The 24560-nt window shown below is 39.6% G+C and overlaps 1 protein-coding gene across 1 annotated transcript in view; it reads left to right on the top strand.

The window, feature by feature from the left end:
• The first annotated feature begins 3411 nt into the window (after positions 1-3411).
• Positions 3412-24560, top strand: part of LOC149681523 (centrosomal protein of 290 kDa-like) — a 249160-nt gene continuing 228011 nt past the window's right edge. The window contains exons 1-6 of the mRNA XM_089834228.1: positions 3412-3539; positions 4821-4961; positions 5042-5251; positions 7022-7135; positions 7206-7274; positions 7337-7426. Of these exons, the coding sequence (XP_089690354.1) occupies positions 3429-3539; positions 4821-4961; positions 5042-5251; positions 7022-7135; positions 7206-7274; positions 7337-7426 (735 nt within the window). The 5' untranslated portion in view covers positions 3412-3428. The remainder of the gene's footprint in view (positions 3540-4820; positions 4962-5041; positions 5252-7021; positions 7136-7205; positions 7275-7336; positions 7427-24560) is intronic.

Consider the following 24560-nt stretch of genomic DNA (forward strand, 5'->3'; position numbering starts at 1 on the left):
CCACCTACGGCACCATAGTCCTCCCATCATCCCCAGCAGTTAGGTAGGGTCGTGTCGGACGAAATCGTAAAGGACGCTCCCTCTATCTCAAAAATAGAAGCTAGTTCTCATTCAAATGAAATGGCGCTACGCGGCAGCACTTGGCAATCGCCTACGGAAGGGTAGGGGCGTGCGCGAGGTACACTGGGAGAGATATGGTGCCGTAGGTCGCCCATCATAATTTCCAATCCATCTGACTCCCTTATCCCTGTTTCTCGTAACCCTAGCCGATCGCCGCGTATATCTTGAAACCAAACGATGACGAAGGAAAAGAAGCCAAAATGGACTGACTGGCGTCCATGTGGAATGGACAAAGACCTGAAGATGGTGGTGCATAGAAGCTGGTGACAATGTGGAATTGACGAAGAACAGAAGATGGTGGTGCATAGAAGCTGGTGTCAAGGTGAAATTGACGAAGAACAGAAGATGGTTGTGCTTGGAAGCAAGCATGTGGAGTGGACGAAAACCAAAGCTGGTGGTGTTGGAACTCAAGTAGAATAGCCAGAGGAGACAAACCCAAATTTCCGTGAACTGTCAATGCAGTCCGGAAATTGGGAACACGTTTGCTCCGATACGCAAACTGCGAACGCGGTCACGTGGGGTCTGACAGACAGACAGACACACAGACACGGCCGGTGTAAAACCTCTCCGTGACGTCATCGTCACTCGGAGAGGTAAAAACCGCAAGCGATTTCAGACAGGGCTCTACATAAGGATATTTTTTTAGTAGTCAGCCTGACTAGTGAGCCCCCTTATCCCAATTTTTTTTAGTAGTCACTGACTAGTGAGACGCATGGTTTACGAATATTTGGGACATTTTTTCTACTAGTCAAGTTGACTAGTGAACCCCCAGATTTCGATTTATTTTAGTAGTCAAGGCATTTTTTTAGTAGTCAAATGCCTTGACTAGTGCCTTATGTCATGAACGCTGAATCTCTAAAGGGACTGGTAAACGGAATAGATTTTTCTCTATAGCACGTTTGCTTTGTAAAAAAATAAATTAAAAAAAAACGGGTACGCCAAGGTCGTTTAAATTTTTTTCAATAGGTTTCTGAAGAAGCACAAAAGACCGAATGGCCTTGAGTGTTCCCAAATTGACAGCCCCCATTCCTTCCCCCAATGCTTAGCTATTTATTTATTTATTTGAACACTGTTAGTGAAGCCAGCAGAGTGGCTTGTGTACGAACAACGGATACAAAGTGAGATGTAAATACAGATTAATTAATGAATAAAGGGCTAAGAAACAATGGAGCATAATGAATGAGAATAAGTAGACTAACAGTATAAAAATTATAGGAACATAAGGGAGTAGAATAAACATTAGTATGGGGGAATAATCAGAACAAAATAAAAAAAAAGAATTATAAAAATTGAACTAGTCGAGGAAAGAGCGAAAATGGTTCGAGAGTTTGCGCCGGAAAGTGGCTTTATTGGTTAGGGTAACAATGTCTTCAGGCAAAGAATTCCAATCGTTTATGACTGTGCACGTGAAATGGGATTGGCGGAAGGAAGTACGGGCTTAGCTAACTTTTTGGAGTGGCCTCGGGTACGCGAATCGGAATGGCGGGTGAAAAAGACAGAGAAATCCAAATCAAGTTTAAGGTGGAAAAAATCATGAACTAAACAGAGATTATTAATACGGTGTCGCGTGGAGACAGGGTCAATGGCGAGAAGGGACAGGCGGGTAGGGGCTGGCTTTTTACAAACGTTACTAGTTAGTTTGGTGAAGGCGTTTTGAGCTTTCTGTAAGACCTGTAGGTCAGTGGAGGTTTGAGGCATCCAAATAGGGGAACAATAGTCAATTATGGGGAGCGCGAGGCAGTTATATAGGGTTGCGACTAATTTGGGAGACCGAAAGTGTAAATTTCGGCGAATTAGACCAGTCAGGCTTCGGAGTCGCTTGGCAACCTTGTTAGAGTGTGCAGTAGTTTTGAGGAGGGGATCAATTAGGACCCCGAGGTCTCTTTCACAATTAGTAGTGGGGATGCAGTGTCCGTTGATGGTGTAATTGTATAGCGGATTACGCCGGCCGAGATGTAAAACGGCACCCTTCGCGACATTAAAAGTGAGGCCATGGGCTAAACCCCATGCAACGACAGCATCGAGGTCGTGTTGAAGGGCAAGGCAATCAACCGAGTCGCGGATGGGATGGTAAAGTTTGGCGTCATCAGCAAATAAGATGATGGTTGATTTAGTGACCGCTGATGGCATGGAATAGAGAGGTATCGGTTTGTACAGTGGAAGGCGGGCGTTTTCCGGTCCCTTTAGAGATCCAGCGTTCATGCTTATGCAGAGCCTGATTTCAGATTCAAATAGCAGACTCATAGAACTGCTGTAAGATTTCCTATGTCCAGCTCTCTGTTACTTTCGTTGTTATGGAAACATAACAAACAAAAATGTTTGTAGCAGACCGAAGAAGACATCGAAGTGGCTAAGCAGACAGCTTCTACCAAGGCCTTTCAAAACAGGCTAATTGAAACGTTGAGACAATAATCAAAAGATAAGATACAATAAAATGGACTAAGTTCATTTAGGTGATGACGTGACCACTCCATTTTTGGTATGTTTATAATGCTAGAAGAGCATTTCACCAGCAAAATCCGGGGAAGCACCCCTAGTTACTTCGACGATTCGTAATTTCGTAGTGCCACATTGTGTCCGAGCCTGGGTTAAGTCAACTTGGATTTTTCAACTCGAATTTCAAAATAGTAAAGTGGAACCCTGTTGTTCTGTGTTACATGGATTCAATGGTGTTCGTATTTTGATAACCTCTATTATTATTGGTACACATGGTAAGTAACAAATTTGTGAAAAGAAGACCATGACTACCAAAAAATAAATAACAAAAACACATGCAATGTAGACTAATGGCACCCCATGTTATTTCCCCATAGAGCTTAATACAGTCGAAGGCAGAGGGCTGCCATTACCCTATTCTCTTGTGTAAAATATTTAATTCTGCTACAATAGACTAGTGGCACCCCATGTTATTTCCCCAAAGAGCTTAATACAGTCGAAGGCAGACGGCTGCCATTACCCTATAAGTTTGCACTTCCGCTGTTCACATGGCGCCTATTGATTGGAACGAAATTGACAAATGCAATCTTCAGGATATAAATGACGATTTAGCCGAAAGTTTCTACAAAAAACTAATTAATGTAAGTTACCCTAATTAGAATATAAATTTGCCGTTTTTTTAATTTAACCTATATTATTAAAGTTTAACCCATTGAACGAAGATGATCCCAAAAGACTGCATAAGCTCTTTCTGGTGTCAAAAGCAGTTTTGCAGGTATAATCTTTTTAAGAAAACAAGCTTTAGGTTAAGATAAAATAAATAAATGAATAACATCGTGTTCAAGCTGAAAGGGTTGCAAGCGGAGGTTGCGATGGAAGAATTGGAGCAAATGGCCAAGGATCAAGGAAGACTGAGTGCTCGTCATGAAAAGGAGCTTTTAGCCGAGATTGAAGATCTGAATCATGAGTTGGAGAATGTCAAGGTACTGAGTTGTCTATTTTGTTGTGTTGTCTAGTGGAAAATTACTTTCTCTTTCAGGGTTCATACAAATCTGGAAAACTCAGGGAAATTTGTTTTTCGAAAGTTGTATGAACCCTGCTATTTGTACTATTCAAGGGTTTAGGATTGATTATCCTCCAAAAGCTTGGATTGCAATGGTTCGGAATATTTACACTTGTCATAAAAGAAAGGCAAAGGATTACGTCACAAGCAGTGACCCTTTTCTTTTTCATTAAGAGTTTAAAACCAGTTGTGACCCTATAGGCCTAATCAATTACTTTAATATTAATCCCAATGTAAAATTCCTTATAAACAAAGGAATAATGAAGTAGAAAAACAATTAAGGAAAAGTAACCTATTATTATACCAAGAAGCGATATCTAGTTTACTAGGGAGAAGGTATAAATTCGCCACATTTCCAGCTTTGTCTCCAGTCCAAACGTATAGTAGGTCTGGAGTTAATCCCCGCCGCCTCTAAATTACAACCAGCATCTCACTGGTTCTTGAAAACGCACGTCAGCACGACGCGAATGACGAAAATTACGTATTATTTTCCGACAGAGGAGAGGCAGCGAAATAGCCCGGGACCTCCTTTTACGTCCCCCCTTGTATTTTAAAAAGGAGGGACTGGGACTATGGCGCGCGAATACTTATGCATCTTATACCTTCTCCCTAGTAAACTAGATATCGGTTCTTGATTATACCTTAAAAGAATGGCCTTTTTCTTAGTATAAAAGGAAAAGTTTTATAATAAAAATAAGTGATCTCTTTGATACAAAATAATTAGCATTTAAATAGTCTTGAAAATAATCAAGGACTACTGCGCCATCCGCCATTGGTTTAGTGGCGTCTGCTAGCCAGAACCTCTTAACCCTACCTTACGGTTAGGTCTCTCAGCCTGTTAGAATTCAACCAATGCCGTAAGAGTAAGTGGTTCGGTTTAGCAGACGCCAATAAACCAATGGGAGTAACGGGATTGGTTGAATTCTCATCAGCTGAGAGAGGTAAGGGGGTTCGATTTAGCAGACGCCACTAAACCAAAGGTGGATGGCGCAGTAATCCTTGATTATTTTTAAGCCTATTTAAATACTAATTATTTTGTAATAAGCGATAACTTATTTTTGTATTTAGAAAAATACTGTTCTTAATGTTATGTTATCTGAACTTTTCCTTTCAGTCTAGAACTGAGTTGACAATGACGCGATTTGAAATTATGACTCATGTTCATCATGAATAAAACTTATTTAATTACTCTTATATTTAGGGTTCGAGAAAAGGCAGTGATACGTCGCTTCTGAAACATAATCTTCGAAACGAGGAACTGGAACAGGAAAACTTGACTTTGACTAAAGAAATTGAATCGAAAAAGACTGAAATCAGGAGAACCAAACGAGAGTTTGAGAAAGTGTGAACAGTTCACGAGTTACAATCTACTCGGTTGATTTCTGAGAAAGCTTTATTATTTTTATTATTAATCGTACTTAGGCTCTTGAAATGGTTGAGGCGCACGAAGAGGAGCGGAGTGTCTTGCGTGACGAGATTGAGAAGTTGCAAGAACAACTGGAAGAAAGCAAAGAGACGATAAAGAATGTTGAAGTATCGAAAGAAGAAAGCTGCAAAATGAAAGAGAAAGAGCTCTTGGCGAAGATTAAAGTTAAAAACGCAGAGATTCATCAACTTCTAAATGATATAAAGGTATCTGTCTATAATTTTTTGTTTTCAATTTTGTTTTGGAGTTCCCCTTTATCAGAAGTAGGATAAGTGGACAGGGAGTATCGAGGTAACCAAATTCTTCACTTGGCGAAAGTGAATATTCTTGATAAGACACCAACGGTTGGTCCTCTAGTGGCGGTTTCCGAATTTTCCCTCCAAAACCTGAGACGTTCATGGCAGTAGACGGCCGAACTAGATTCAAGCACCCGCGTCCGTATTTCGCCGCTTTAGGTTGAGGGGAAGGGGGTAGGAAATGTTTTTGGAACTCGACCCACTTTTTTCTCTCTAATGTAGGCGCGATGGAAGCGGCATAAAATCCTCAAATTTGTTCACTAGTGCCAGGTTCTATTACCAATGCTAGAGCTCTTTGCTTCTAGTCCCTTATCCTACTTCTGCCTTTATTCGTATCAATCATCATATAAGGCCACTTGATATCATTCATTTCCGATGTCAACATTTTTTTCACCAAATGGAGTACAAAAAGAAAGCCTTTGATATTTGCAAGTCGCTTGTTTTGAGTGATATCTATTTTAAAATCTGTGGTTTCAATGACTTTTTGGCGACATCATGAAAAGAACGACACTGTTATAATATTAACAATTGCTAATCGTGAAGTACAGCTCGTTTCCACCAGATGGCGGGGAAGTTTTGGCGTGACATGCGGTACTTAATAGTAGCAACGACCATTAGCTAGCTAAAGATCGATTCCAACAGAGGGCGACTCTGTTTTGACGTGGAACATATCACGCTTTTATAGCAACTGCCAGTCGTGAACCACAGGTATTTTCGCGGTGTGCTCTATTAAACAAACGCCAGTAGCGAGTTGCAGATATTTTCCGCCAGAAGGCGACAACCGTTAAGGTGTCGCACGTGGCACGCTTTCATAGCAATCGAAGGACGCGAATTACAAACCTTTATTTTCCCACAAGAAGGCGACACTGGTTTGATGTCCCTCGTGGTCAGGGTGGGAAATAAGGATTTTTTTTTAAACTGGACATTGGGCCAGCGACCCCTCTGGCCTGGAATAAATAAACTGGTCCATGACCACTGACCAGGGCGCGTCGTCTGCTAAATTGAAGAAGTGGATAATTAATATTTATTATCTAATGTCTGGACTCTGGAAACCCTTGAATTTTCTTAGTGGTCCTGTGGACAACTGACCCCCACTCCGATTTAATTTTTAAACTGGTCCAGGCAATTTTTAAACTGGTTATTTGCTCTGTGCCACCGCCTTATTCCCCAGGCTGCTCGTGGTACACCCTATTGAAAAGCTTCAGACCTTTTCCCCCAGAAGGCGACACTGTTATGACGTTCCAATTTTCATGCTCTTGTAGCTTGCAACAGATATTTGTCATCTGAAGGCGACAATGTTTTGACATCGCACGCGATAAATTCTATTAACAAGAGCCAGCCTTAAGCTTAAGCTCTTTTCCACCAGAAGGCAACACCAATATGGCAGCGCGCGGCACGTCCTAGTAGTTTATATGGGCCTATGTTTCATCATAAGTTTATAAGATACGTTCCATAAGTATGACACTAACTATACTTGGTAATGCTAGAGACTTACAGCTCGAGCTAGTTCGAGAACGACAACCGAGAATTGACTACATTCGGTTTTACATTACCAAGCTTTTCACAGAGCCTCACCACTCGTCGCTTTACGAGAATCTATGACGTTTCACCAACGTCACTTCATGACAAGCTCTCAGTAACCAGTAGCAAACTCATGATTGAATTTCAAACATCTTACAGACTCTGGAAAGTGAAAACTCTGAACTTCGATCACAAAAAAGTCAACTTCATGAGAAACTAATAGAAGCGGTCGATCAAATGGAGAAAACGACCGACGAGTACATAAAACTGAAAGTTAGTTCCGCCAATTGAATCGTCATACGCTAGATTAGTAACGCCCATTTTCGTTCCATTTACATTTTAGGAAGCTTATGATGAAAGCGAATCTCAATTAAAGCTCATAATGGAGCAGAAAATGCTCCTTGCCAGTGAGGTAATTATTTTATTTAATAATTAATTTTACCTGAATCAGTGTTAAGTCTTTTCAAATCTTAGATTGAAGACTTGAAAAGTCAACTTTCTCAAAAAGGAGAAGTTGATGACGAAATTATGGAGACTGTCAGTCGCAGAGTTCAAGAATGGAAGGTAATTAACTCAATTTATGTAATATTTAATGATGCTATATAGGAATAGACGTGAAAATACATATCGGGAATTGCCTCATTCAAAGAGAATATACCAAGAGGAGCAGAAACTTTGTAAATAGGGACCGGCTTTGGATTTGGAGAAACTAGTTCCGGTTGTTCACGTGACCATGTCACTACTTTAAAAATACCTTTTGTACGCCAATGGTGAATCCAGAGATCAACCCTTTTCCACCACCAAAAATAAGCAGCCGACATAATTTAACCAATAAAAGGCGTCGCTGCTTAGCCAATCAACAAAAACCGGATCTAGTTACTCCAAAACCCTGGCCGGGCTTTTCAAAAGCATTATGATAGGCTAGACTTTCCGCTCCTCTTGGTATATCCTCTTTGGCTCATTCGAGGTGCTTATTACATGGTTCGTACGGAACCTGGAAAACCTGGATAAGTCAGGGATATGGAAAATTGGGGGAAAAAGTGAGGGATTTGAAACATTTTCCTAAAAAGTCAGGGATATGTTAGGGATTTTGTTTGGTATATCAACCCATTCTTCATGCATTTCTAAATATGAGCCAGGAGTGATGAAGTGGGCTCTGGTGAACACCTTAAAATGGTCCGGGATATAGGCCAAAAAAATGGTCAGGGATAACCTGGAAAAGTCAGGGATTTTCAATGTAAAACTTTCGTGCGAACCCTGTATTAAAATGGGATGAATTGGGTGTGAGCGATGGAGCGACATCTATGGGGTACAGTAGATCACGTACGGCTTCTAGCTTCCTATTCACTTCTCCTTGTTTAGTCCCGTTGAACGTTACGTCACTTATTTAACCAGTTAATAACTGAGAACACCTCCTACCCATGATGCATTAGAAACAACGCAAATAACTGTCATGGAATTCAAACAATTAGTTTTTTAGTTGTATAGACCTTTCTGATAAAAATAAAACCTAAAGGAATCCTGGGTATATTAAAAAGATCCAATGGCAGTTTTTCTCAAGTCGATGCAATGCAATTCTTTGCTGTACCAAAGTCGTTAGCGCTGAATATCACACCAATAACCTCGCGTTTATCAACTTAATATGCGCGTGACAGGACCTTCAAAACAAGCTACCCCTGAGCCTCGAAACCTTTTCGGAAGGGCCTATCGGGGAAAGGGGGTCTTATTCAAAAGGAATCTAGGTACAATTTTAGACCATTATCGGAGCCTCCGAAATGAACTAGGCCCATGCGTGTCGCGAAGCGAGAATATTTTTTTAAACAATTTAGTTCGCCGTGGTTTTACGCTTGGGGCGCTTATATTACCGTAAAATAAAAAAAGTTCAACCCCGTGACCCTGTCGACTGCTTAAGTATTTGGGCCAAGGTCGCGGATTGTAAGTATACGTTTTTATAACTCTTACTGAATTATTTTAATTGAAATAATTTATTTTGTTGTCATCCATACAATCTAACCGAAAGATTCAATAAAAAGTGAATAGTCATAAAAACATTTACGTTAATTTTAGGATGAAGGTTTTCTCTATCATAAAAATTTTATGACTGACCCCTAAAATATCAACGATAATTTAAGGAAGACCACTGTCACAACGGTAATATAAGCGCCATCTCGTACACATATATGGTGAAAATATTTTCCTTAACAAACTGGATATTTCCCCACATAAAATTTGACATGCATGGGCCTAGTTCATTTCGGAGGCTCCACCATTATACACAGATGGACTGAAATGATAAGCTAAAACCCCTGCTCTTCCAATGGTATCGTCTGTTGTCGCCCCTAGCGGGAGAGTCCCGAAACTTTTCGACTCTTAGATCATGTCATTTGTTGAGAGGGAATCAATCTATCTAACAACTTAATGCCAGTCTAAAATATAGCTAGAAGCATTGATAGTTCCGCCATCTATTATAGTCTGAGAGGAAAAAAATCTATGTAAGGAGGAGTTCCCAACTGGTACTGAGAGGGGAGGAGCTACGGGAACGTGACGTCAATATTGGGGTCTAAATTGTGTGGCTTAAGCTGACGACTTCCAATATGGTCGCCAAAATTGAGGTAAGAGATAGGAGGGTGTGACTTTACGAGAAAATCGTGGTAGCAGAGTATGGTTTGAGTCGAAAAAGTTTCAATATTGGTCGCGACGTGGCGCTATAGAGGCGCTTCCCTAAAAGACCACGCGCCGTATTTCCATTCCAGTCCATCTGCGTTAAATGTTATTAGGTACGATCATTATGAGCCATTCTAAAAACCGTATTACCAAAAATAATTTTTTTTTTTTTGGTATTACAGAAATGGCTCTCATGATAATAACTTGACGTCACGCGCAAAGACCCTATTTCATATGAAGCATTTTCAAATGCATATTGCCAAATAACTAGAAATCGGAGAATTAAAAGCTTGATATTTTTGAATTGGCAGAAATTAATTCCATCTTTTGCTATATAAATCAGAGGTTTTTCAAACGAAGCTTTTCATTCCCTTTAAATGCGCAATTGACGAATCACATATGTGGGATTTATTTCGCCCTATTCATTTTATTGATATATTTTTGAGCGCACTTGCAACGCCATCTGTTAGGTTTTTTATTTCAAAATAGAAAATAGTTTTTGAAAATGGAAAATGAAATTAGCGCACATGCTACTGTTTGACAGGGTGATGACGTCATGATGGTGGTGTCGCCTTGTAGCATACTTAGTTATGGTTATGGTATTATCTTACATTGGGTTGACTTAAATCTTTTGTTACTAATTTTGCAGACAGATTGAAGAACTGACTCAACAAATTAATGATTCGGATTTCAAGTTGGGCGAAGTAGTCGAAGAAAATATTCACTTGAGAGAAAAATTAAATATCAGTCCGAGAAAATATGACTCCAAGAGTTTTAGGAAGTCCGGTTCTCAGAAAATACAAACAGTTGCTCAGACACTGCAGGAAAAGGTAAATTTTATCAAAAGCTGCAATTAAGGCGGAAGATAATATTTATTTAGTACGCCACAAAAACACCAGATGTCTCTGACTTTCATAACAGGGGTCGTAATGTTCGGGGGGTATGAACTGTTTTTTGGTGCATTTTTCCCACATAATCGTACGGAAATCGCCAATCATCGAGAGGGGCGTGGAAAATCACCGGAATATCTCTTCCCAGTGAGCATTTATAAGAAGGACTCTCCGAGAGACCAAATTCTTCGTCAGCCCCCCCCCCCCATGTTATTGCTGTAGTAAAAACTCGAGAAATTTCGTGCACCGCGGTAGTAGGCGTGAGAGAGAGATCGGGCTCTGCCGTTATAGTTACCTTGCCCCTTCCCTCACCTTTCTATACTCACGTCTAAAACCGGCTCAAGGTGTCCACGTGCGGGCTCACTATAATTACAGACGGACCACATGCTGTTCAGTCAAAGAAGGAAGATAGTAGCAAGTTCGAATGTTTTCTTCAATAAATGTGATAATAACAAGATGGTCTGGCCCATAATTAATCCACATCGTTTACGTACTCTTGCTATCCCTACTACAATAAATATACTTCTAGTGAAATATCCCCTAATATACCAGTCAGAGGGAATAATTTTTCAATGGCTGCTTGGCAAAGAGAATCGATATCGCCAACGCCCGTTACTAAATTACTAATACTAATCCTACTACTACCACTACTACCAGAAGGGGATAATAGAAGAAGGATGACACTCTGTATCCTCTTAATGCTTTAGTTATGTAACGTCATTCTTCCCAGGCTCACCCTTTTAGTTTGCTTTCCCGCTCATCGAACTACAAATGGGCATCGCACCGTAAGGTGAATTCTATCCATGTTTGGCACTAAATCCCCAGCAATCATCCCACAAACCTCGTCTTGACGTGGGACAAAATGCACACGCGCGTCTTGCCAAATATTTAAGCGCTAATAGAGTAATGATGAGGGAACTATTTATCGTGTATGCGATTCGGTTTTGTAACCTTGCTCTAAATGTTCCGATGTTGGGAAGAGTGACGTTACACTTACCCCGCTTTGTGGTACACTTCTCTCGAAGAGAAGTATTATATACTTCTGCTACTACTCAGGTAAAACTATCAGTCCCATCGATAACTTGTAGCTAAGAAGAAACCAAAAAAAATCCAAAGCGCGCTTCTAGAATTGTCGCCCGCACGGACCGGTTCTACATCCATCCCATTCCTCTCTCTCTCTCTCTCTCTCTCTTAGAGCTAACTCAGCACGTCGGTATATAGTTCCTTTTGCTAAAAATTCCCCTCGATTTCATTGAATTCTGAAATTGTGGAGTGAGATGAAAAGCGTGAAACCCTTACTGTTGACGGGTGAAAGGGTCGCGGGACAAACTAATAGCCTCATCGTATATATACGATGGGGCTAAAAATAAATTGGCAACAATGGTGGTGAAGCAATGTTACTATGGAAGAAAAATATCAAGTGGAAAGTAATAGGAAAAAATTGCAAAATATATTTATGTAACTTATAATTTCAAAATTCGAGTAGCCCCAAAAAAGGCTTTGTAACTAAATGATTTCGACAATTTGATTTTAATTTAGTTTTGTCGTCACTGTTTTTGGTTTTCGTTTCGCCAAGTTTTTTGTAAGGGGAACGTTCGAAGTTTTCACCTTTTTCTTTGGCGGCTCCTCAAGTGACTTTGGCTCTCTTATTTCCAGTGATCTGAAGTGTCGAGAGTCAATGATTTCTGGCAGAAGGCATTCCTCATAAAAGAAACGAAGCTTGGGGATTGCTCTCTCCCAGTAACTAGGATCTGGGAAGATTCTTTCGATACTCAGTCCTTTTAGGGTCCAAATAACAAAGTCACAATAGTTTCGCTTCGTTATATGTAGCTGCCCCTGAATTTGATGAAAATAGTCGTGATTTCTTTTCAATTTCAGCTGACCATTGACGATGCTTGAACAAAATTGTTTTTTCTTATTTGGGGCGTCTAGGGGGTGACAAAAACGGACCGAATGGGGACATTTCACCTCTAAAATACCATCGTTATCCACCAATCCATCTGGTGAAGCGCCCAAAAAACCCATATCGGTGTCAATGAAAATTCCACATTTTGTCACCTGTTTGTTAGAATGCATCTCGTATTCTTCTATCGCCTTTTGTTCTTTTCTTTTGCCCCATTCAACCGCCACATTTGAGAAAGCTTTCGGGTATAGAATTGTTTTCACTAAATTTCGGTATAATGTTTGCGGCCTTCTTTTCATTATTTTTCCAAAATTAGACGCTGTAATTCGATTCTTTCGTAACAAGTGCCATTCCTCGCAATCAGCCTGGTCTTTGGTCCTCTTTTGGATAATATCTTGTTGCTCCTTAGTTACTGCAAGTTCGGCGAAAATTTCCTTTCTCCTTCTTTCCATAGCATCGGGGACCATATCTGGTTTTTCTGAATTTTCTCCGTAGTTTTTGAAATCACGCGTCTCATGATTGCGTTCTTCGGCTTCTTGGCTTTCTTTCATCTCTCTTATACGTTTTTCCAGGCTCGTTCTCTTGTAATTTTTCTGCCTCGCATTTCGACTACCATGAGTTTTAATTGTGACACAAGTGCTCTCACTGGTCACAGTTTTCATAATTTTTGCATGCCAATTTCTACCTAGTTGAAATTGTAGCGCAGCTGCGATGCAACGCGTGAAATAGGATCCACGTCTGTTGAAACATATTTGTTTTCCTCCAACAGTTTTTGCGACCAAGGACATGAAGTTTTCCGCCAAATTATTTGTTTCGTTTTGCAAAAGAGCCGTTGCTAGGTCTTGCGCTCTTTGCGAAGCGTTTTTCAGTTTCATTTCTAAAGCTGGGGTCAAGAGAGAAAACCTATCTGGACCCGCGGACTCGCAGAAATAGGGACGACAATTATCGTGCCGACCAAAAACATGGAAGTAGATGTTTCTAATATCTTGCCTTAGAATTTCAGCGTATTTATTTTGAAGCGAAACAAGTTGTTTAACATCGCCATGCAACTGCATGGTTGCTTCTTTTAGTTCCGCGGCGACGTGGGCGATAGCCCCTCTCATAGCTTTCCCCATTCGAACTATCCTCGATGTTGTCAAGGCTTCTGGGTGAAATTTGGCTATCGCGTAAAGCTTTGATCGGTAGTTTCGTGTCACGTGATTGGCGCACTCGCTTTTTTTAATTTTATCTCCGTAATCCACGTTTTCTTGAAGCTTTGAATGTACAGATGAATCACCATCCCCTATTACAGTTCTGTACTCCAAACCGTGTGTTTCAATACTTTTATCGAAACCTTCAATAAGAATATCTGCCTCCATTGCTGGGGATGAACCCTTCCAATTTTTGTAACACTTATGAGATGGAACTGCTTTATTTTCACTACATCGTTTTTTGTCGCAAATCACGCAGTATTTTTGTCTACTATTCAGTTCTAGTAGTTGTTTTGTTCGAGCTCCAATAATACAAGCTACCCCACTCTTAGCGGAGTATCTATGACCGTGGCTTCGCTGCGACCATCCACCATCCACAATTACACTTATAAACGGATTACCAGTGTCAGAGTCGACATCGCCACTCTCAACAGCCAACTGTTTTTCTAATTTGCCAGCTTCTTTCATTTCGTCTCGCAAAGCTTTCTCCCACATCTGCGGGCAAAACAAATAAACAATTGTGTCATAAGTAAAAACATTACTATCAAATCGAAACTAAAGTGTAAAAAAGTACCAGTGACTATAGCTCCTGGCTAAATAACCAAAACCAGGGCCAAAACTAATTTACGAAATCGATTTCCTTACCTCTCCAAGTATTTGCTCCTTTTTGGTATATGTAGGTTTAGACATGTTTGGTATTCCTAGCACAGAAAACACCTCATCCATGTTTTCATACCCACTTCCAATGGATACGAAACCCCAAACAGCCAGTGAGTTTAGCGTAAGTTCATTTTTTGTGGGAATTTCATTGGTATCACGGGAAAGACCATGAATCTTGGGCCTACCTCTTAGACTCGATTCATTTTTTGACGTGGAAATTCATTTCGATTTATTGCAATATTTGCACTCGAAAATAAGGTCTGAAACTAATCCGTTTCGCGATTCTTTTACAAATTCCATTTTCCCTTCCAAATGTTTTTCGCATCTATGAACGTCCAGCTCTCTTATTTCTGTTATGAAGTCTTTAATGTTCACTATTCTATTCCCGTATAAGTTTTGAAAAGCACTGTTAGGCTTTGGAGGGACAAATTTTCTTTGCATTGGTGTAAGGGGCAGAATTTTCAAACTGGGCAAGGTTGTTTCGTCGATCGCGCAACGAGGTTCAAGTTGGTCAGATACAAACGAAATATTTTCTAGTCCCATTGGTGACTTGACTAGAATTTCCTGTGTTGGCACATTTTCAGACACTAGGGTACTTGAAGGCGTTTCAGGTGAAAGCACTCTAGGCCTCGCCACAAATTCTTCATTTGGCAAGCCCATCGCAAGAACTTCTGCCGCAGGGTAACTACAAGTATAATTACATAATTTATTAATTTGTAGCATTTTGGTTTCACGTCAAGTAATGGTTAGTGAGTACTTACGTTGACAGAGAAATCTTTTTCGCCTTCTGATTCTGCCGTTTGATTTTGAAACATTTTTTACGGGACTTGCCCTTTTTGGACAATGGGAGCCGCGCTTTTGCCATTGTCACTTGTCAGAGAAACAATTCCCAAGGCGTCTAATATATAGGCCCAAATATATAAGTTTTGTCGCGATGCAGAAAGTTTCGGTTTGTTGTTTGAAATTCAGGCACGGAAAGTGAAGAGTGTACCTAGGTCTTTCTGGTTCGACAGTCTGTCAAATCAGCGATGCTAGATTGAAAACCTTGAACCCGCCAAAATTTAATTGGAAACAAGCCCAAAAACCGTCAATCGATATATCGAAAAGCAGCCCAAAACTGACTAACAGCCAACAACAGTTTTATTTCCAGCCAATATTTTAGAGAAGAAGCCCAATTGCCGGCTTTCAAGCGCAATATGGCATCCCTGGTAACTATAGTGAGTTTTTGAACTAGAACCAAAATTAGGTTTTAATTCAATATCTCCGCTAATTTCAAGTATTTTATCATCAAATTAATTCAGGGCACGTAGGATTTAAAAACTCATCGATCAATACCAATTTCGAAATTTTCGGCTAATTGGTTCGCTTTAATCAACGGAAAATGTCATCACAAATCCTTTCCCATTAAAAATTAATTTCAAAATTAATTAAACATATTTATATGTTGAGATTACTTCATGGCAAAGAGAAGGATACAGTCTTAATTTTACTGAAAACCGTGAATTTATAAGTAGAGCGGTTGCTTCTAATCAACGTGAGAAAAATGACCAATTTGCCATTGAAATTTAGCTAATCTTTACCTTCCACCTTAACTGGTACCTTACCAAATACGGCCGTAATTACCGATTTACGTCATACCATGTACAATGGTAATTTAACAACGCTCGGACTTAACAAACCCTTCCGAGGAAAAATAGGGATAGATTTAATTTTAGAAGTAGGAATGGAGAACAGAGTAATGTGGGTGGGCGTCAAAGTCCCGGACCCCCTTCCACGGGAGCGGGGGATATGAAAGAAGAGGCGGGTTATAGCGACAGAGGTAAAAAAGAATTACGTATTTTTCGCCGTACTCGTCAGAAACGTCATCAAACCGTAGTTAAAGTGAGCCAATAAGATAATTTAAACTTTTCGTTACGTGTTGGAGGGAGGGGCTCTATACTGGGCTATGAGTTGGACTGAAGTAAATACTAACCGTTCTCCATTCCTACTTCTAAAATTAAATCTATCCCTGGTAAAACTAAGTGTACTAAACTGCCAAATACTATAAAGACTCCTTATTTTTATAGTTTTCCCTCAATTTCCCACTAGAACGCGCTGTTTAAAGCACCTCAACTAGGTATAAAGTGCTCACAATTCAACGCGTGAAAAAAATAAATTACCAACAGAATTGTAATTTTACTCTCTGCAAAATTTGAATTGGTAATTTACCTGATGAAAAACTTTGATTAGGTTTGAAGTTCATCAAGTTTGGGTGCAAAACGCCTAGCCTAGTTATCAAGGTCCTATTCTACACCCGTAACATTTTAGCGCTTCATGAATAATTCCTAACTAAGCATTAATTGTTATAATGAAATTGATAGGCATCTTTAGAGTCTAAATTGACAGAAAACTCTTTCCAATTTCACTCCCTTAAAGGGAGGGTGAAGTAGAAAATCAAGTCATATTTTATCGATTCTTCATCTAATTATAAGACCAGTCTGCATAGTGAAACATTCAGGAAATACTTCGGAATGATTTTAAAATTCAAATTAGGTTCAGATTTTAAGGATAATTTTAAAGAAGGACCTCCGACCAATCGCGTACCACTCTGTCTTTTTATTAACAAAATTCTCGTGGCACGCTCATATCTCGCGCCACGATTGTCACGTCGCGCGCAAATTTTATCAAATCTCGTGCTAAATTTCATTCGACACGGAGCGTACCACGAGAATTTTGTTAACAAAAAGGCAGGGCATTACGCGATTGGTCGGAGATCCCTATTTAAAATTATCCATAAAATGTGAGCCTAATTTGAATTTTAAAATCATTCGTAAGTATTTCCTGAATGTTTCACTGTGCAGCCTGGTCTTATAATTAGTATTAGAATTGATTAAAAATCACTTGATTTTCTACTTCACCCTCCCTTTAAACACGAGTGGCTAAAAGTGCGCCTCTTTTCAGGGTAGAAATATTGTGGAAAAATATTACAATAAACATACTAATTAGCAATAATTTGTAAAAGTAGCAATATTTTGGGGTTAAAACATACCCAATTTAGTAATATTTTGGAAAAGGGGGAAATTTACTCGGTTGATAAACCTTGATAATAACCAAAACAGGCGCACATTTAGCCGCTCATCTTTAAAACTACTTGGACAACACCGTGTAGTTTATCTAGTGTCAAATAACATAAGCTTCTCGTTTGTCAAGGTTGATGCGCTAGAAGGCGAGAATGTTGATCTTCGAACGGAACTTCACAAAATAAAGCGCAATTCAGCCAAAAGGTAATTTCATAACTTTGTTTATGGGAGATTTAGTTTTTAAATATTTCCTGATATTATTTTATTAAATAGAAGTTTAACTGTATCTGAAGATACCAACAAAACTAAAAAATCTAAGAGTCAAGAAGTGTCGGGTAATAACAATGAAATTGAAGCTTCTTATGATGTAAGATTGCATGCTTATTTCGAAATTTATCAAGCATTATATGCATTTTGTTGCTATTATTGTGTTTTAGTATAGAAAAACTTAGTCTATTTTCGTTTCAAAGTTAATTTATTGACTCCTTGAAAAGCTTAAACTGTTTATTTGCAATCTATCTGGGAGGGCTAAAGGGGGACATGTTGTACGCACATTTCAGACTGGCAACAGTAATCCTTACATCCACAACGGGAGAAATGAGGGAAGAACTAGAGTAGAACTAACCCTTACCCAAAAATAGACCTCCAAGTATTGCCTAAAATTAGTCCAATATAGACCTGCTATTTATATATATTTCACGTTGACCGTTTACGTAAAAATTACGTGACTTACACTTGATTGTCATTTGTGATAAGAGTCATATTATCACTCGTTATAAACCTGTGTGACACCTGATCACTCATTTTTCACTAGACATACGTGACACATAATCACCCGTTATTGACCCAAGAGACAGCCAACATGAGTGAAAAATAATCACCCATTATTGACCCAAAACACCCGACATAAGTGACACATTATCACCCATTATTGACCCAAAACACCCGACATAAGTGACACATTATCACCCATTATTGACCCAAAAGACACCCGACATACGTGACACATTATCACCCGTTATTGACCCGAGATGTAAAATAATCACCCGAGATGACAGATAATTAATCACCCGTTATTGACCCTAGATGACAGATAATTAATCACCCGTTATTGACCCTAGATGACAGATAATTAATCACCCGTTATTGACCCAAAAGACACCCGACGTGAGTGACAAATAATCACCCGCTATTAACCCAAAAGACACCCGACATGAGTGATACATTATCACCCGTTATTTACTCGAGATGACAAATAATCACCCCTTATTGACCCGAAAGCCACCCGACATGAGTGAAAAATAATCACCCCTTATTGACCCAAAAGCCACCCGACATGAGTGAAAAATAATCACTCGTTATTGCCCCGAAAGACGCCCGACATGAGTGACACATTATCACCCGTTATTTACTCGAGATGACAAATAATCACCCGTTATTGACCCGAGATGACAAATAATCACCCGTTATTGACCTGAGATGACAAATCATCACCCGTTATTGACCCGAGATGACAAATCATCACCCGTTATTGACCCGAGATGACAAATAATCACCCGTTATTGACCCGAGATCACAAATAATCACCCGTTATTGACCCAAAAGCCACCCGAGATGAGTGACAAATAATTACTTGCCATGGACCCGAAAGACACCCGACATGAATGACAAACAATCGCCCGTTATTGAACCGACGTACGTGACAAATTATCTCTTGCAACAGACCTGGGATACACCTGATAAAAGTGACAAATTTTGGCTTGCGATAGACCTGAGATACACCTTAAATAGTTGATATTATATCACTAATTTATCTGAAATACACCTAACATAAGTGACACGCGAAGGTTCTCCCCCATTCGGCTGTACCCAAAATTCAAAAGTCCAATTCAAACGAAACCCCGCATGTGGGCGGTTTTCGAAAAATATGGACGGTGTCAAGTGGCTGCACTTAACGATAATTGAACATTGCTTCGATATCCACGATTGATTAAAGAATCCGAGGACGCAATGATCGATTCATTCAATTACGAGATACTGGCTTATCTATCATTATGGGAAATGTAAAATAAGGCATACTACGAAATTGGTCATCTGTTATTACGCTTAAATGATAATTAAAACGAAAAAAATATATTTATTTCTCAGCTAACAAACTTAATGAAAAAGACTTCTGATCTTATCTTTCATTTTTATTCAAAATCTTTATTATAATACGAATTAAAGGAAGCACTATCATACCAAGATAGGGCCGAATAAATGACACAAATGATATCACCTGTTATTGATCTGAGATAAACCTGAGATAAATGATAATGTATCACTCGCTATTGATCTAAGCATATGTTACTTCTGATCTAAGTGATATCACTCGTTAGTGATCTGAGATATACCCGACATAAATGAAAATTTGTCACTCGTTAGTGATCCGAGATACACCCGACATAAATGAAAATTTGTCACTCGTTAGTGATCTGAGATACACTAGACTTAAATGATAATTTGTCACCCATTATTTATCTGAGATGCACTAGATATAAATGATAATTTATCACTCGTTAGTGATCCGAGATACACCAGACATATCACCAGTCACTCGTTACTGATCTGTGATGCACCTGTCAAAACTGATGTTTCACTCCTTATTGATCTGAGATACATCTGACATAATAGATAATTTATCACTCGCTATTCAACTGAGTAACACCAAAGGTTACACCAAACATAAATGTTAAAACATTAATTCGTTTAAGTGTGTGACATATATCAGTTACTGAATTTCGGGTGAATATCGAATCTCCAATATTCACTATGGTTTATATATGTTGGTGATTCTTGGATGAATCGCGGACCTCACATTAATTCTTCAATGTTTCTGACGAGCACAGCTAGTATATCTCTGGTGAAAATTGAATGTGTAATATTCACCAACCTCAGTACATAAATGCTAATTTATCAGTCGCTATGAATGATAATTTGTCACCCATTATTGATCTGAGATACACCTGACATATATGATAATTTGTCACCCATTATTGATCTGAGATACACCTGACATATATGATAATTTGTCACCCATTATTTATCTGAGATGCACTTGACATAAATGAAAATGTATCACTTTCTATTAATATGAGATACAAGTGATAATTTATCACTCGCTGTAGATTTGAGATACACCAGACATAAATGATAAACCATTAATCCACGTATATGCAGTTGGTGAATTTCGGGTGAATATCGAATCTTCAATATTCGCCACGTTTCTTATAAGTTACTGTTGGTGGTTCATGGATGAATGGCGGACTGTACATTAATTCACGAATGTTTGTGATGTGCGCGGCTGGTGTAATTCGGGTGAATATTGAATGTCCAATATTCAACAAGGTGTGCATAAACCCAGTGAAGTGTTACTTGTTGTCAGATATTCATCCGACATGCGCTCACTGAGTTCTTAACAAACAGTATCGACAGAGCCCCGAAGTGATTTTTGGATTTCATAAAGACTTTGCCTTGAACGTGACCGATATCCATGGGTATATATAAGTGATGCGAGTGTCACCCATGAATCACCTTGAGTATGAAAAGCCATCTAACGTGACACTTTAAAGAGCTGGTATTCACTAATGAAATACTTCTCAAACACAAGTGATAATCATTGACACGTTGTGTCACGTAATATTCACTAGTACTTGGTAACAGTCACGTGAAATTCATGTAATATCTACCTATTTATCATGCAATATTTTAGTAAGGGAGATAGATAGAGTTACAATTCAAATCGGCTTACCGCGAAACACATTGTTTTTATCAAGCACGTTTGTCTAAACATGACAGCGCCATCTGTGAGCCTGTAGCAGAACTAATTAGGGACCGTCCATATACTACGTCACGCGAAAAAAAGCATTTTCTGACCCCCCGTCCCCCCAGATCACGCTTCGTCACGCTTTTCTCAGACCCCTTCCCTAAAAACCACGTCACATTTCTTTAAACCCCCCCCCTCCGCACTATGATTTGTCTTAATTTACAAATTTAATTTGATTTATTTCTTGAGTGATATGCCGCCCTCTCAGAAATATTTTGCCCGGCTGAAAATTCAAGTTCTCTTCCGTTTTAAGCTTTTTCCCTCTGATTGACCTTTAGAATTTTAATGTCTGGATGTGCTTTTTATAAGCTTCAAAAAAGTTCCATAAAGTTTAGTTAAAGGGGCACACTTTATAGGTTTCGACACTGTCACCGAAAACAGACTAATCGCGCTTGAGATTTAGAAAATTTGCTAAAGAAACGAAACCATTTCAATCGGTAGGGGGATTTGATTCATCCTCACAAATAATAGGGGCGAATAAACAGAGACATAAGAGAGTTTACGCTGTTTATTTTAAATGCGCTATTTAAATTGGCTATACAAAGGTGTAAATATTAGATTATTGCTTAAATTTTTTACTATTTAAGCGATGATGGAATAACAATTTTGGTAAATTATTCAGGGTTGGGTTTTTCCCGTCCAAAACTAGGTTTTTCCCAGGACAGTGGAAAAAAGTGGGAAAAACTAGTTTAAAAAAACTTAGAACTTATCACATGGCAAACGTGCACTTTGAACTGCTCCTTGTGAGAATCAATATTTATAAGCAATAAGTATGAGGCCCATATTTTACTTCGAAAGTTTGAAGTTTAATTAAAATTGTGAAATTCTGCAGATACTGTTAATGTAAAAAAATCTTGTAAACCCTAATGCCTCAGGCGGCCAGGATAACAGATTTTTCCCTGTTAACTTTACAATAATAATGATTTGACAAAGAATCTCACTCTTTGACTGTCTAGGCATGGTCTAGGCCAGTGGGTAGGCAAGTCTCGGCTATGGTTTAATTTAAACAAATACCACTAGACGCTCCCATGGTTGAGTGATGGAGTTTTAAGCTTAACAAAGACTAGTTTTAGCTCTTGTATCAATAGCATGTTTGGACTTCCCGCCTATACTGTTGTTACCAAGAGGGCGACACTGTACTGTAAAAAGACAAGAGCAAGGCAGAACTCTCTAGAACGTAGTAGCAAGTACGAGGCAGAACAATAAAGAAGTTTTGTTACAACTGCTGCCCATTATTTAAGTGATTAATTAACACTACCCTACCAACAGTAGAAAACGATACATGGTGCCAGAATTGTCTATATCTACGTCCGATTTCACGTTGTGTCAATAAAAGGGAGGATGTCGGGATTATCTTCACCTCAAGAGCTAAGCCTAACTGGTAACGCTGATCACAATTGGCGATTATTTCACCAACGGTTTACACTCTACGAAGAAGCTACAGCGCCTTCAACTGCAAGGTCTGATGCTAAGAAATTATCCTTACTATTACACGTGGCGGGGCAGGCAGCCATAGATGTGTTTAATACCTTTGAATTCACCACTGCTGAGCCCAAGACTTACGCTAATACGATTCTCAAGTTTGAAGCCTATTGCAGCCCCAAAAAGAATGAGGTACATGAAAGACAATTATTTCGTTGGCGCATGCAGCTCGAGGGCGAATTGGTTGAGCAATACGTCACGGACTTAAGACTCAAAGCCAAAAGCTGTCAGTTTAAGGAAACAGACAACATGATTAGAGATCAACTCGTAACGGGAATTAAGGATCCCAAATTACGTAAACGTATGATGGCGGAGACAGATGGTGATTTAACGCTGACAAAGGCAATAACTATTTGTCAAGCAGCGGAAACTTTAGCTATGCAACTACAAACATGGGGTGACAATGTCAAAACACATGAGACCCACAAAGAACAAGTAGATTCGTTAACACATAGTAAAGGAAAGCGGTCAACGGGAAACGCCTATAAGAAATATCCGGCCAAAACGGAGGCTGCATCCTCCAGATCGTCAAGCAATATGATTAAAAACTGCTATCGATGTTGCGGAACTCACGAACGTCTGAAATGTCCTGCATATGGACAAAAATGCCTAAAATGTAACGGTAATAACCATTTTGCCAAGGCTTGCCGACTAGCAAAACATAAGGTAAACGTACTGGAAACGGGAAACAGCGACAGTGAAGACTACGTCTTTGACATGTCTGAGGTACATTCTTTGAATGTTTATAACATAGACACTCCTACATCCCGAGACTGGATAGTACATGGCCAAGTTGGAGGTTCAAAGGCAACAGTTCCATTCAAGGTGGATACTGGAGCACAGACGAATCTTTTACCACTACGCTATTACCACAACTTGCAAGACAAACCTAACTTAAAACCATACGATAAAACAGTTACTGGTTATATGGGAGAGGAAATACCCATATACGGTTATGTTAGGATGACTGTGCAGGTTGGGAGTGCCAAAATACTCACGAAATTGGTCATCGGCCCAGATGATAAGAAACCAATTCTTGGCCTGAGATCGAGTGAATCTCTAGGTCTCGTGGACACACAGGCAGGTCCCAAATCAGCTGAAATAGGAGCAGTCTCCACTAACGACAGTTCCGAGGGGGATGAAACATTCAAGCAGGCAATGATTACACAGTATCCCACCATATTCAATGGAATTGGTTGTTTGGAGACCAAATGCAGTATTAAGCTAAAGGAAGATGCCATACCGGTAATATCTCCACCTCGCAGGATCCCCTTTGCCATGAAGGATAGACTACAACAGGAGCTAGCCTCTATGGAACAGATCGGTATTATACGGAAGGTAGATGAACCTACGGACTGGGTGAGCCCTCTGGTACTAATTGAGAAAGGCAAGAAGCCGAACCAGACAGGCCAGGGGAGAATACGAATTTGCCTGGATCCGCAGCGGTTGAATGAAAATATTCGTCGTGAACATTTTCCTATTCCTACAAAAGAGGAGATACAAGCCGACTTAGCGGGAGCCGCGTTTTTCACAAAATTGGACGCTGCTTCAGGCTTTTACCAAATACCTCTTGACACAGACAGTGAGCTATTGACCACTTTCAATACACCTTTTGGAAGGTATTGTTTTAAGAGAATGCCGTTTGGGATAGCGTCAGCACCGGAGATCTTTTTCAAAGCTTTTAGTCACGTTTTTGATTCAGCTGAGGGCATACGACCTCTTCACGATGATGTGTTGGTATGGGGTAAAACACTTGCCGAACATGATGCTAACCTCCACGAAGCTTTGCGACGCCTTTCAAAGGCAAACGCGACGTTAAATCCTGAGAAATGCGTATTCCGTACAAACCAGGTCAGGTATATGGGCGAGCTGATCTCAAGGGAAGGTATGAAACCAGACCCGAGTAAAGTAGAAGCGATTGCAAAGATGCCAACTCCACGTTCAAGAGCCGATGTACAGAGAGCCTTGGGGGTAGTAAACTTTCT

The sequence above is a fragment of the Phalangium opilio genome, unplaced genomic scaffold (assembly GCF_054372755.1).
Source record: "Phalangium opilio isolate 3A_F unplaced genomic scaffold, DU_Popi_V2 ptg000038l_1, whole genome shotgun sequence".
Taxonomy (NCBI): domain Eukaryota; kingdom Metazoa; phylum Arthropoda; class Arachnida; order Opiliones; family Phalangiidae; genus Phalangium; species Phalangium opilio.